Below are 16,193 nucleotides of genomic sequence, written 5' to 3'. Positions count from 1 at the left end.
ACGAGGGCGGAAACTTATTCCCATACCCAATATTACCTAAGCATTATGAGCCTAATGAATTCTTTCATAGAAAAAGCGGATTCATGATAAATTTAGTTGACTAAAAACAAAGTTTCCCTGTTGTTTGTGGAACAACATCTAACCAAACACCTAACAGAAGTGTACGCGCCAATTATTTATTTTTTTTTATATTATATATATATGTGAAGCATCATATATGATTATATATGCATATATATATAAACAAAGTTTGAACATACCCACACCTTACTTTACTATGCTTCACCCACGTAAGTTTGGAGTTTTGACTCCCAAGTCACGATTATTTTTACATGCCTAACTAACTAACTTGACAAACTACCTGTTCTTATTTAAATTAATCACTATTATATCGACGGCGGCCTTCGTAGCCAAATGTGTTGGCGCATGAGTAGCATTCGGAAGTCCTCGGGCTCGAAACCCCGGGCACAAAACTCCAACCCATAGAAAATGTTGTTTGCAATAGCGCCGCCCCTCGACTAGCAATGCTATTTCTGCCATGAAAAATATTTTCATAAAAAACCTGCTCTTTGAAGGCTATCATTAATTACATACATTATGCTAAATGAACTCTTTTAGGCAAGTTATGTATTTTTAAAGCAACCTAGTAAATATTTCCGCAACCTGTATTTGAAAGGCATCGGGCTCAGAATGGCAAAATGTCCATCTTTCACGCGGATTGCCTTGAAAAGATGCTCTATAATATCCTGATTTAAGAGGTATGCCAGGATGTATTCCATATCGTGGTGGTCCTGAACATACCGGGCAGGTTTCTGCTCATAAGCACATAAACACCTAAAAGAAAACAAAAGAAGACGAAATGTTTTCCACAAATTTTACTTTTTCTCCACTTTTACTCAAGATTTCTAGAATTAGTAATCCAGTGCCTTGCTAAGGGAGCCGATTTGTCAAGAGGGAACGGGAAAGCAAACATTTTATTATTTTGGCTACTTATTAATTGGCTACCGCCATATTGAAGAAGTAATTTGGTGCCAGACGTGTTATTTTAAAATATGGAAATATGGACCAAGAGAAATGAAATGTCATTCATTTCACAGGTCGGTGATGTAAGCTTCGTTAAAAAGCGTCGACGTGGAAAGGGAGTGGCTTGCTATAAAAAAATTGATATGACAGGCAATACTGTTCTGACTAGGAACGACGCTAAATTGTAAGGTTACACTCAATTTTTTTTTTTTGTATTTAATTTATTGTCAAGGAAATATAAAAAAAGAATACGTGTGGAATGAGCGGGCAAAATCTCCAATGACGTGGCCAATGACTCTCACAATTTTGCTTCAGATGGGCAAGCTTTGTAGGCTATCATCCTTTACCTTAATCAACAAAATTATGGCGCATAATATCAAAGCACGGCTGGTCTTGCAAGAGGAATATCTGTCTGATCAACGATTCATTGCGTTTTGACCAAGAATGGACACTTGTCAAGTTTCAAAAGATTGGAGTAATTGGAATGCTTACCGAGAAAAAAAAATGTGGGATTCTTCTCGAAATCAGTATGCCAAATTTTTCTAAACTTAATTACAAAGGCCACTCACAAGATATCTAGTAGTTGGATTGGATTGGGAGTACAATTGTGTTCAAAATAATGTGCGACGAATTACCAAGTTTTAAATATTTTACAACTCAAAGTTCATAAATTGTATATACAAATTTTCTAAAAATTTAACGATTTGAAAAAATGCATCAAAATTTCCAACTTTTTATTCAGAATTTTTAGACAAATTTAGAAAAATTCTTGGTATGCTATTTTATAGCCCATTACATGTTGGTGTAAGTTTGAAGGGGCTCAAAATTCTCGTTGATTTTTGACATTTTTTTTTTCGCCGAGCTATTGAGGATTTTCTGCGTTATAAAAAACTTCCGAACACGTGCTGCATTTGGAAAAAAGCTCTCAGCACCGTATGAAAAACAAATTTTCAAAAATCAACGCGGTTTTTGGGCGACTTCAAGATTTAATGCTTAATTTACAAACTAAAATTTAATGGACTGTAAAACTGAGTACCTTGAAGTTGAAGAAAATGGGTCCCATGGTGTAGTGCTGAACTTACCTTACTCACCCTACCTCCCTTCCTTCCTCATTCAGATGCATATTTTTTATATTCGAAGTTCAAAAAATATTTTTATTCAGACAAACAAATTACAAGTTTGCTACACAAATATAAATACAATATTCTAAATTAAAAAGGTGAAGGACACAAATTCGATTATAAATTTTAAAGCCAATAATATTCGCTACATATTCGGTAGATAGATAAATGCAATAAGTATTAAGGGAGTTGTTCTTCAAATGATAGTTGTTTCATAAATATTTTTGTTTTCGTCGTTTACAACTCCAACTGTGTAGAGTGACGCGAAAAGTTGAATGCAAGTTTTTATAATTTTCTCTTGTTCTTCCACAAATGATGTTCATTTCATAAAAATAATTTTTGTCTGCTGTCTTTGTCAACTTCTGCTTATAAGAGTGTTTATATTTTTAAATTTCGACATGCTTTACTAAAATTAAAATATTCGGTTCAATTTTAACACATTTTTTTTATTTTCCAAAAATGTACAAATTTTAGTTATGTAAAAAAATTAGAAAAATATGTTATTCCGCGCTTAGAAAAGTTGCTATTTCAACCAAACGGTATATATAAAGGCAGTAAATGTAGAGCGTAAACGCAGTTTCAAAACTATACTGGATTGGATTGAAAAAAAAACACATACATATAAATACAATATTTTTACATATTAATTTTTTTATTACGTTTAAGGAAATATGAACTTCTTGCAAAATAATGCACTAATCTCAACTACCGTCACAATACAAAATTCCACTTCTCATTGTTGCTCTTACACAGAAGTCTCTTAATACACACACATGTACGCACATACAAGCTTTATCTCGTGTGTTTACAACCAGCAAATATTCGCTTTCTTAGAATACAAACTAAATGGGTTTTCTACTAAAACAGCAAGTGCGACTTGTCTCAACCAAACCGACATAATAGTTCTGTAGTTTGAGTTACATAGTATAAAACTGCTTACAATCTTACTGGCTGATTAATTATGGGCTGGCTGCGTTTTTGTTCTTGGAAAAACAATTCACTTGAAATTTATTTACTTGCAACGAAGTACAGGCGTTAAGTGGGTAAGTAGGCGTGCGTGTGTGTGTATAGCTGTTAATCTTGAAAGTGTACTTGATATACGACTATAAGTAGAGCGAGTATATTTTGAAAATTGTAAATGTTAGAAAGATAGACACAAATTTTTATGCAATTCGCGCAGCAGTACAGTTGCTACATTTTGGTTATATTTTATAAATTTGTCTGCCATTAAAAGTATTTTTCGATATTATTTTTAATAGATTTTTATAGATTTTTTTGCATTTGTTTTCAAAGTAAATTTTTGCGATTTTGCGCTTAAGACTAACAACACATTGATGCATGAAGCAAAATGTCAAATTCCTCGATCCCACATCCTTTTAGAGAATTTGGAAATTTTCTTGTGCTTACTTATTGTGTTGTTTATAAATTTTATGTACACTTGTCGAAAATGTTTTTTTTTCCAAAAATGTATCGTTGTCATTTTCCAAATTTACATACAAATATGTTTATGTGCTGGACATAATTCGTTATGGCAATTTTTTTATTTTTTGTGGTTACGTTTTTTAAGAATCTTTGGTTTCAGAATTTTGACACTCTTTTCTTTTGTGCAATACATATTCGTGTGCGCTCTTTACTTCATTATTTTTTTTGGTAGAAGCATAGTGTTTGTAATTTAGCCAGCATGCACAGACTGAAATGAACAAAAAAGAAGGCGTAAGTAAATTAAATTGAGAAAAAATGTGGGAAAAATGTGCATGAAAACGTTAAGTAAAAATATGGTTTTCATTGAGGTTCAGTTTATATAAGAATATTGTAAACTGCTTGATATAAAAACTACAAGGTTGTGAACAAGTATTTCGTTACATCGATGGTTTCGTTACATTCATACATAGGTATATCGTCAAAATCTCGATATAATAAACTCGGATGAACTTAGCTGCTTGAATTTTATTTTTTATTTCTTATAACCAATTAAAAATTAAAAACTCCTAAAGACATTCACAAGGTGGCGCAAAATTAATCACTCTATCGGAAGATTCATAATTTTTGCAATCATATTTGACACTTGTAACAACTGCCGTGTGCAAACAGACAGGCAATGGAGCGCGTAAAAGTCAAAACAATGATTTCCATTACTCAAAATTATTATTTTTTTATTTAGTAAACAAGTTGTTCAAGCTATTTAGTGAGCATTTCGCTATGTTTACTAGAATGGCAGTCCTCGACCGGATATAAATACATGTGGTTCTGACTAGGTGGACCCGACTGTTGCATAAACGGAACAAAGGCTTTAGTTTACTATGAAATCATTAAGTACAGTTTAAAATGCTTTTCGGTGCTTCAAATTTCTTTTTTATAGGTAATTTTTGTATAAAAATATTTTTCAAGCTACACAGCAGTACGATAGTGTTTCTTCTATGACTAAGTTTATTATATCGATTTTTATCAAAATTATTTGTACATTTTTTTAGAACTTTTTATAGAATTTTTTTTTTTTTTTGTGCGAACGCTTGACTACTAAATACAAATACCAAAACGTTGTTTTCATACGTTTCAAAAGCATAATAACAGTTCGTTTTTTAGAATTAAAAAAAGCTATTTCCTAATAGTCAATGTTTTTCTTCGTTCTTTATAATCCTTACGCAATACTTTTCTTCAGTAATCCCTAGTGAAATTTTTTGTTAAATATTAGTTTGGGGAAAAAGAAATCCATTATTTTATGCAAATGATTTAAACCTGTTTTGTGGTCGATCTTTAGCTCCTGGGCGCTGCTACGACTACTAACATGTCGGTCAATTTCGATTATTTCTGTGATCTTATCGACATTTTCGATATTATCGACATTTCCTTTAACATCAAAAATGCCTGAACGGAATCGACGAAACCAAAATTGCACGTAATTAGCAGTTACAGTATCGGCACCATAAGCACCATTCACAATTTCGGCGGTCTGGCTTGCATTTTCGCCTCTATCAAAGAAAAATTGTCAAATGTATCGAATTTTCCTTTGTTGACTTCCTTTGTTAACACCCTGTAACTCACAACTGAATGGACCAAACAAAAACAGCAAAAGGATTTTTTAGTGTGAAATGTCATTTTGACAACGACCGTACACTTTATATTATTTGATCGATACTTTACGAGATATCGATCACTACAGCCATCTATCGAAAAAATAATGGATTTATTTTCGACCAAGCAAATATTTCGCCCGGCTAACCCAATTTTTTACGAAATTTTGCAAAAGAACTACACATAAAGACAAATTTAATGCTAAAAGTGGTTTACTCATAATTTTTCAAATAATCCGAATTCAAATAAAGACGACTAAAAGCTTTAAAGGGTTACATGGGTTTTGTTGGTTCAAAAAATCGATTTATTATTTTTTGGCTTTGGTCGATCCGAATAATAAATTCGGAGATACAGCCTTTGGAATGTGTGCGCTCCAAGCCACTTTTATTGTTACTCAAAACTTTAGACGCGTTTTTCTCGGAACCGTGTTTTCAAAGTCGGTTGTCAAATGTTCTCGAAAACTACTCAACCGATCTTGATGAAATTTTACACAGGTGTTCGAAATACAATTTACTCGTGCTTGAACGAAGGATTTCGTTTTTTTTTTCAATTAGAACCATTTAAAAAAACAAAATGTCAGGAAAATTGAACCGAAATTTTCATTTTTTTGGAAAAATATGTGCCAAAATTCCAATTTTCAGAAATTATTCTTTAAATATGTATCTATAAGACAAAAAAAAGTTTGAATTAAATAAATAATTTTTTACATAAAAAAAATATTAAAAATAGGCCTTTTTTTACCCGACGAAACCCATGTAACCCCTTAAGGCAAATAAATACGACGCGGTGGGCTGAAACCCAGTCAGGTTTAACATACCGAAAAATGTGTGGTATTTGCTGTTTTTTATAATTTTACGAGCAGAATTTTAAATGCACAAATCTAAAGCATAAAAGTTTATATTTTATATATTTTCTCTATAAAAAACTAATTTGAGTATAGTAGCATTTTGTTCTTGCCTCTTTCCGAAACAAAAATTTTGCATTTTCGATAAGCTTTTGGCTATACAAATCAAAAGCCAGAAAACATGGAAAGAAATTTTTTAAAGAAGCAAGCCCACGTTAATGTGACTAAAATGTTACAAAAATTGTCTTCAGACGACGCGATATACATATGCTTTAATGCAAAGTAATAAATTAGCAAAGTTTGAAAAAGAAATAAAAATAATATTAATTTTCGCTGTTCCCAAACGTTCGCTGTTGCACATATTAAACATTTTTCATGTACTTTCTTAACGTTAAGCTAATAAATGCATTGTCAATTAATTAAGTCTTTTAGTTCCGCGCATGAATTTTCAAACTGTACAATAAAAAAATTTTCTATTTTCCCTCGTTTACTAATTTATATTTCGATTTTTTTACTCTTTTAAATGAAATCAGAATTAGGACGTACCCGGGCAATGTCGACCCCAGTAATATTCTTCACCAATTCTGGCACTTTGTTAACGATCTGCAACACTTCACCGGTCAATTTGGCAGCACCGATATCACCTTGTCCGCTTGAAACCATGGTAATCTTCTTAGCCTGCGACAATGGCGCAGCAACCTCGGCGGCAACCTAATCGTGAGAAAAAATAGTTGTTTTATTACAAATAACTAACGAAAATACTTTTTCTAGCAGTCTATAGATAAATTGAATCGTACGCTATTTTGTTTTAGTAATAGTGCTTCAGATATTTGTGCCTAAACTAAATAAACAAATAGTAATAACATCAAAACTAAGTTCCAATTACCTTTGGCAATGTTTCCAGCAGCATTTCGACCATGGCCGCTTCGCGGTATTCACTCCAAGCTAGCGCTTTTTGTTCCTTCTGCCTTGCCTCAGCCTTCGCTTTAGCTTCAATAGCAAATGCCTCAGCCTCTCCACGTATTTTAATCTAAAACGAACAAAAGTAATATGAAGTAATATTGTAAAATGTTTCTCTATATAAAAAGAAAAATTGCCACTCCTCATCTAGCATACCGATTCAGCTTCGGCCTCAGCCTCCATAACGACACGAAGTTTATTAGCTTCGGCTATTTTTTCCAAACGGAATTTTTCTGCTTCAGCTGGTCGACGTACAGTGGCCTCGAGCTCTTTTTCGCGACGCTGTATCTCCTGCTCTTGTACGACAATTTCCTGAGTACGTTCAATCACTTTCACTTGCATCTGTTCCTCTTTGATGCGTTGTTTTGTTTTTGCAGCCTGCAGCTCATAAGCCATTTCCGCTTCGGCTTTTTTCGTTTGCACTTCTACATCGTAGGCGGCCTTCTTCAATTCGAAATCACGTTGTGCCTTGGCGATTTCGGTGTCATTGAGGAAACGCGATGCCATACGTTGCTCCTCAGCAATGGCCTCTTTAATCTGGGCATCACAACGCGCTTCGGCCTCACCAATGCGTGCATCACGTTTCACCTCGGCGGTGCGTGCCATACCCAGAGATTTTAGATAACCCTGAAAATTTTAAAATAGAAAATTCAAAATTTGTGAGATGCACCACTAGTGGGATTGTGTACGAATATATAGCAGGAATAGAGTTTTTATCCGTTACGTCATGGCGACAAATACATAAACGTTCCATATTTATGGTAATACACTTTGTATTTTGTACAAGTATAAGACAACCATTTGTGGAACAACATCAACACGCACGCCACAAATAGAAGGAGCTCGGCCAAACACCCAGAAAGGGTGTAAGCGCCAATTATGCATACATACATACATATGACAACATGCGATTAATTGAGTAAATTGTATGTGCCTTATTTCTTAGTGACCAATGAAAATATTTCCTGTACATTTCCACAACTCACATAAGGTTTAGAAACGATATCTGTGCAAATTTCATTTTTTATTGCATGCATCAGAAATAACATCATATTTTATTAAGTTAAAAAAACATATTTTATATGTAACAAATAACTTTTGAATACATACAAATATTTGAATTGCTAAATTTTAATCCTATCTGCAATGATTTTTATTATATATTATGAGTTTTAGGTTAGGTTAGATTGCCGAGTTGTTCCATTTCCATAGCCCATTGTGATTCCACGTGAGAACTGGTCCGTATCTCTCTTAAAACCAATGTGTACTTTACAAAAATTTTGAAAGATCCCCGATTTCCACATTACTAAGACTTTCCAACTCATGAAAAAGTGTCTTTTATGAGCCTCATTACAAAAAACTTGTAATTTTTGGTTTTTGCTAAAATATAGAGTAGAATGGGGTAAGATAGGTCATTTTTTTTTTGGAGAGCTCTTGCTACGGTGTTTTTGCATTGATTTTGAAAAATAAGCAAGATTTTGAAAGGTTATTTATCTGCTAACATTTTGGTTATACTGACTTATGTTTGGCTAAATATTTTTTGGAAGCTGCATTCAATAAGACAAAGGTACTTTTTTTCGATATTTTCAAAATCGGGGGGCACGATAGGTCACTATGTGTGAGAGGAAAAGAACAATGTACATGGCTTGGAAATTAACGTTTTAACTTTTATTTATAGAGTATGAACACTGCACATGTTATAAAAGTTAGGAATTTTTCTTTAATTCATCACGCGAGCACGTAATGTTTCGAACGGAATTTTAAATTGTTTAGAGGCTGATCGAACACTAGCGCCATCTCGGACTGCCGCGATTGCGTTTTTTACATCCTCTTCATTTCGTTTCGGCGTTTTTCGCACATAATTACGCACCATTTTGCTGAAAAAACAATTAAAATTTATTTTATTCAATTAAAAGTAGTGACCTATAATGCCCCCAGACGGCTGACCTATAGTGCCCCCAAGCACATGTTTTATGTTAGTGTCGATATTTTTTTTAAAAACAAAAATATCAAAAAACTAACACGTTATTCGTGTTCAGCATTATTTTCTACGTAAAATAAAACTCACCTGACAAATATTTACATACATTAAATGCACTGCACCGCAGAATAAAAAAAAATGCTATGTCGGAGAAAAGCTCACAAAAAACTAAACGACGCCAGAACTAGGATAACTAATGAATGGTGACGGCCGAAATGACAGTCGCAAACGTTGTTCCCCACCATGTATTCAATTCACATAAGACGAGGGACCTCTGCAAAAACAGTGCGACGAAAACCCCACCTACCTATTGTGCCCCCATACCTATCTTACCCCATTCTACTCTAGCCATTATTCCTTGAGCGAAATTATTTGCTTTTGAGCATTTAAATATTTTGGAAAAAAAATAATCGACTTTTGATAGCTTTTAAATTTTTATTTTTAATTTAAATTTTTAAATTTAAACTAAATTCTTTAAATATTTATATTTTTAATTTTTTTTTTGTGTAGTAAGAATATAATTTTTTATTTGATTACTCATCAATAAAAATAAAAATAATATTTTCCTCAAATAATACCATAGAATAAATCTCATAAAAAAACATTATTCTCGAGCGAAAAAACTAAACATTAAAAATAACCCTTATTATTGAGCAAACAAAAATTTTCTTTAAATTTTAATTAAAAAAATAAAACTCAATAATTACTTTCCTGAACAGAGAATTGAAAATGAAACATTTATTACTTCTAATTTTCACATATTTTTAATTTTTTATTTGATTACTCATTAACAAAAATAAAAATATTTTTTTCTCAAAGAATAGAATCAATCATAAAAAAAACCATAATTTTTAAGTAAAAAAAAACCTTATTAACCACTTATTATTGAGCAAAAGAAAATTTTTTGTTAATTTCAAATAAAAATTTAAATCAATAATTACTGTCTTGAACAGAAAAATGAAAATTAAACATTTATTACTTCTATTTTTTCACACATTTTTAATTTTGAATTTGATTATCCGTCACTAAAAATTAAAATTATTCTTTTTATTCTTTAAAAAAAATTATTCTTGCGTAAAAAAGCGAATAATAAAAAATAACCCTTATTATTGATCAGAACAAAATTTATTGTTAATTTCAAATAAAAAACTAAAAATCAATAATTACTTTCCTGAACAGAGAAATAAAAATTAAACATTTATTATTTCTAAATAAAATATAACAATCATGAAACAATTGATATTCATCAAAATCAATCACAAGTTATATTCTTAGAGCAGATGAAAAAATTATTTGTTCATAAAAAAACTGTAAGTCATGCATAAATATAATTAAATATGTATTATTTTTAACGTATAACTTTTAATCATTATCTTAATATAAATTATTTTTCATAATTAATAATTTAATTTTTATAACTTGTTACTAATTATTTTTTACATTTAATAGTAACAATAATAAAACTAAAAATATTTTAAAATACGCACAGCGATACAAAAACTAACTCACAATATTAAAGATTTTAATTATTTTCATACTTTTGTTGTATTTGTATATTCATAAGTGGTTACATATTATAAACAATCTTATAGTTCCGTGTTTTTTTATCTATTTCTATTTAAAATTAAGGGGTTATATACCTTGTGTTTTTCAAAAAAATCAAAATAAATTTTATTTCTTTATCGTAAAGTACAATCCCTTGAGAACATTTTCCAAAAATTTCATAGAGATCTGAGCAACAGATCGAAAGTTACAGCGTTTTAAATTGTGCGTCGTCACGTCCTGAGCGTACGGCCTCATGCGGCGCTTGAAACTTTAAACGCGATTATCTCAAAAACGTGTTTTTCCAAAAATGCTTTTGCGGTGGACGCGATTGCAAAAAAAGTATTCAACCGATTTTTATAATTTTTTTTTTAAATTGTTCGTAATTGATGTCGCCTCTTAGTGAACGATCAACTTTTTATGTATAAATTTTTATTTTGCAGATATGAATTTTTTAATGCCAATTTTAGGACTGTAGAAGTGGAGTTTTTTAAAAACATGTTCCTATTTTCACAAAAATCAAAATATTTAATATATTGATCGTTCACTAAGAAGATATAACCCTATACTAATGAAATCTTTTCGATTTTTTGATTTCAGTTGACTTGGTGGACTTGAATCGCGTCCACCGCAAGCCTCTTCCAAAAAAAGGGTCTTGGGGGAAAACGCCATAACTCCGCCATTTTTAAATATTTTTACACAAACAAAGCCTTTTTTTTTCTTTAAACATTGTAATATCCAATAATAAAAACTTTTATACAATAAAATTATTGCTACATATCTTTAAAAAAAACCCAACTTTCGCTAATTTCACCGGACCACAAGGTACATAACCCCTTAATCACTAAAAGCAGCACAAACCAACAATTATAAATTTCTACAAAAAACTATAACATATTAAACATACCTTTGAATCACCCTTCATTACGAAAAACGCAATTTGTAAAAATCACATTAAGTATGCATTCACCATTCCGAAAAAAGAAGAAATTATTTTCAGCAGAAATTCATTCAAACTATGTTATACTACTTGAAATTTGGTTATTGATTAGCAAAGCAATAGATAGTGGTAAATGGATAGATATACAATAAACCCAGATCCTACGTGAATTTATAGAGCATATTGATAAATTAAAGTACTTGTGAACTTTAAATAGTAACAGATAATCTCCTGAAATAGACTGGTTGATGCCATAAAAAGAGCAAAATTAAATTAATTAAAGTGAGATACGTGTAAAATGAAGTAAAATAAAACAATGTAAATCTAAATAAAAAGATATCAAGGATATAAGTGTGCGATTAGTATAAACAAACTGCATACTACAAAGGGTAATTGTAGTTTGAGTTCGCAAAACAAGAGGATGCGGAAATAATTTGTCTTTTCTGAGTATTTTTAAGGCTAGCTGTGCAAGTGGTGCATTTGCTTGTACTGTGTTTTTAGCCATGATATATTATTATTAAAACTCACTTCTTCGTCACGTATGTCTTTGATGGTGTACGAGACAACCGTTATGCCCATGTTGGCCAAATCAGATGACGCCACCTCGAACACTTGTTTACTGAATTTTTTGCGATCCTTATAGATTTCTTCAACCGTCATGGAGCCCATAATTGCACGCTGATGCCCTTCAAGCGTTACCAATGCAATATGCTGTATTTCAGCTTCGCCTTTGCCGAGAAATTGTTCACAAGCAGTCAATAACATATCCTCGTTTTGTCCCTGAATCTTTACTTGTGCAATACCAGTTACCGAAATGGGTACACCCTGACTGGTGTAAACACAGGGACTCTCCACTTGCAGTGTCATCGTATTGAGTGAGATTCTAAGACAGTAAATCCATTATTTATATTTGTTTTAACGAATACCTCAAATAATTAACATACCTTTGTACTTGCTGTATGGTAGGCCATACGAAGGCCCGTCCGCCAGGAACCAGCAATGGCTTCATATAGCAGCATCCTTTGTGTAATGCAAGTAAATTGTTATTATTCATATAATTCTAAATGTACATACATATGTATATGTATTTATGCCTGATGCATGGCATTATTTATTGAAAATCATTTATGGCTTATCTTTTTTATACAAAAATAAAAAAAATTACCCGCGTCTCATGACTCAAATAACCACTTGTTAAAAAGCAATTTCTCGCATTTATTGTAGGTACCGGGTGTTCTTGTAGAATTTTCGATAGCAATATTTGTCAAAATGGCTTTTGAAGTTAACAATGTTTTTAATATTTCTACAACTCGTGAAAATTGAATTCCAAAAGATCTACGATAGTAAAATCCGTGTGCCGTGATGAGACTTACTCCTGTTTTTCCATTTATATTACAATTGCCTTTCCTGGCATGACAATTTTAGTAAGGCTCTTGAAAGCCTCAATACACGCCGAAAAATTCAGTTAGATGTAGTAAATGATGAAATAAACAAGAACATCACGGGTGAGCACTACAGGCAAATATCGCACGATTTTTTTATTCTGCAAAAGCGGTTCCAGATAAAACGCCGCATAATGGTGTGAAACCATAAATTTCCTTTTAGTGACCAAATCTTCTTAAGAAAAGGACCTTTTAGATAAAAGATAGTCTAAGTAGCACATTTAACTCCTTTGGACTACATTTTGTACAAGTACGTCAAGTCATTGGCCTCTGTGTTACTAAATCATAAGAAATAATTTTCAGATTTGAAGAATGATTTCATTACCGCTAAAAAAACACCCGTCTCATAATATATACAAATATATACATACGTACATACATGCATGTATGAGTTTGTACAAAAGCGACTTTGGAGAGCCGTGTATCCCCTATTGACAGTATTGGGTGGAACAATTTTATACGTATGTACATACTAGAACCTCGTTCTATCCCAAGGTCAGTTGCACCTAGTGGCTAAAGCGCCACTTAAAAATATTACACATCGCAAAGTTATAAATTTAAATTGGCACAATTCGTACAGCGCTATTAAATCGAACATAAAAAAAAAATCAATATCCCTCAAAATGACGTCATATATAATTTCACTTTCTTTGCTGGCATTAGAATCCCAATTAGAATTCACAAAAATACTCACCCGAAACCACAAGCGCTTCATTGGGACCACAAGTAACAAATCCCCAACCCATTATACGTCAGAACTATTAAACAAGTTTTATTATATTCTTTCTATGGTGTAAAAACAATTTAAACGGCAAACGCTATTAATTTCTTCAAATTGTTTCGCCGATAGTAAAATTTCACTAAATCAAACGAAAACAAACGTCATCTATGAACAAACACCGCCTTGTAGAACAGTTTAAGAGAGTCAAAAACAAATGAATGAAGAGAGAGAATTTTCGCAGGGTTGTAAACAGTGTTGTCACCTCAGTAATGATATATTAATAAAAGCTGTGGTAGATCTCCAACAAAACAGGGATGATAGATTTCCCAACAAAGTGTGGTATAATATTTGTGATCATTAGTACTTATTTTCCAATTTTTTATTGTTCGCCTAATTATTATAATTCAGAAACAATAACCAAAAATATAACAAATACTAATTATTAAAACAAAATAAAGCGTTATTGCACACGTACACAAGCAATATTTAAAAAACATATAATAAATAAAAAATGTTTATAAATGTAAAAGCTCCGAATATTTGTACAAACGATATTTCAACACATCGGTTGTACACATACATTATAATAATAAAAAAAGGATGCACATTATTGTTCATATGTTTATTAGCACGAGCATCCCATCAACAAACTTAGATCTAACATAAATAAAATTTTATAAAACCTTTCAAAATGTGAATACGCAGAAAATTGCTCAGCACTCGTTCAACTGTGGTTGCTGCGTAAATGTGGTTGATATTATAAAATCGTCTCTCGTAAACACCCTTTAAGCTACTTCATAGGCGATGTTGAATCGCTTAGAAAATCCTCATATAAATGCAACGAGGGGTAACCAGTACGCAATGGGAGTTTTGACAGTACCTAGTTTTATTTCAGTAAAATTCTAGTAGTTTTTATTTGTTGGAATGGTAATTCCTGGCCGGATATATCGTAAATCCGGGTCGTTCCGGTCTGCTTGATCTTTTTGCGTGACTACCATTCGGAGTACATAGGTTCGAATATCCGTGCATGAACATCAAATAATAGAAACAGTTTTTTCTAATAGCGTTTAGTTAAATATAATAATAGTTTTTTTTCGCCTCTTGGCAGGCAATAGCAAACCTCCGAATGCCTTTCGGAGTCGGCTTAAAACTGTAGGTCCCTCCATTAGTGAACAACATCAAGATGCACACGAGGACGAGCTCGACCAAACACCCAACAGGCAGACAACAAACAGTGTACGCGCCAATTATTTATTTTATTTATTATTGGTAGGGTAGGGATGATAAATGAGAACTTTTATGGTATTATTAAAAATAATACAATATTGGAAAAAAGTGCGTTTAGCGTAGTACACATAACAGAAGTGAAACTTTCAAGGCAGACAAAGAAAGAGGGGGAAAGAGAAAGAATATATAACTAAATAAATTCACAACATTTGCTAAGATAACAAATAGACAAAATTTACAAAAAACGAAGAAGCGTCGACCGGTGTAGATAAACGCCGGACACAAACCGTTGCAACAACGCGCACTACTCCGCACGTTTATCACCCGCACAAACGTAGCGATTCCAGGACCGTAGCAACGACACAAATTACCGCAAGGTAATACCAATAAATCCGATGCCGGAATGGATAGCACTTTATAGTACGCACAAGCACTAGCCAGACGACGCCTAAGAAGTTTCACTTCAAAAAATACAAAATAATATATTTTTAATAGTGTACACAGCAGAAGCTATAGCAATACACAAAGCCATAATAGTTGCATCAAAAACTAATGAAAAAACAATCATTTGTTCGGATAGCAAGTCTACAATATCAGGCATCATGAACATAAGAAACAAATCACCCCTTATTTCAAGCATACGGAGCATATTAATTGAGCATCAATATAAAGTCAAAATTATGTGGATTCCTGGCCACGTTGGTATTAAAGGGAACGAGCTTGCCGACCAAAAAGCTAAAGCTGCAGCAATGGAACCGTTGCACATATTTGACTGTATGCTTAAGAAGGACATCTGCGGACTAATTAATAAATATTTGGAAGCAAAAAGAACTGAGGCATGGAGAACAGTGCAACACCATTATGCAAGCTTAAATACAACTGGCGCTAAACCCAACTATCAAGCCATATGCCGTACCAAGGGCATCACTGCCTTCATCCGACTCCGTATTGGACACACAATCGGTACACACTCCCACATTTTAATTGGTGAGAAGCCACCTCCCTGCCCCTACTGCACCCTGTCAACATTAACAGTTAAACACCTGTTGGACGACTGCACGCATTTTATGAATCTCAGGAACACAAGTTTCAACAACCATCTTCCATCGGAAATACTAAAGACTCCTTCTCAGGAAAACATTGAGAAAATGACAGATTACTTAATTAGAGCGGATCTGAGAAAATTGATTTAAGCCATAAGTCTCTTTACTTAAACATCTATGTAAATATTCTTCCGTATATCCTATGAATTTACCTTTCACATAACTTAATTTCTTTAATTCATGTGTTGATAGTGCCTAATAATCGTTTCCAGAAAAT

The 16,193-nt window shown here is 32.5% G+C and overlaps 1 protein-coding gene across 1 annotated transcript; it reads right to left on the bottom strand.

The window, feature by feature from the left end:
- Window positions 1–2,569: 2,569 nt before the first annotated feature.
- LOC128866568 (flotillin-1) lies at window positions 2,570–13,855 on the bottom strand. Its single transcript, XM_054107405.1, has 7 exons — window positions 13,620–13,855; window positions 12,428–12,503; window positions 12,012–12,366; window positions 7,177–7,647; window positions 6,947–7,090; window positions 6,607–6,771; window positions 2,570–3,834 (listed from the first exon to the last, which is right to left on the bottom strand). Exons 1-7 carry the CDS (start codon window positions 13,669–13,671, stop codon window positions 3,817–3,819), a joined length of 1,281 nt encoding a protein of 426 aa, XP_053963380.1. The 5' UTR covers window positions 13,672–13,855; the 3' UTR covers window positions 2,570–3,816.
- Window positions 13,856–16,193: the final 2,338 nt, after the last annotated feature.

This window comes from Anastrepha ludens, chromosome 6, assembly GCF_028408465.1.
Source record: "Anastrepha ludens isolate Willacy chromosome 6, idAnaLude1.1, whole genome shotgun sequence".
Taxonomy (NCBI): domain Eukaryota; kingdom Metazoa; phylum Arthropoda; class Insecta; order Diptera; family Tephritidae; genus Anastrepha; species Anastrepha ludens.
This window is presented reverse-complemented; position numbering and strand designations above follow the sequence as displayed.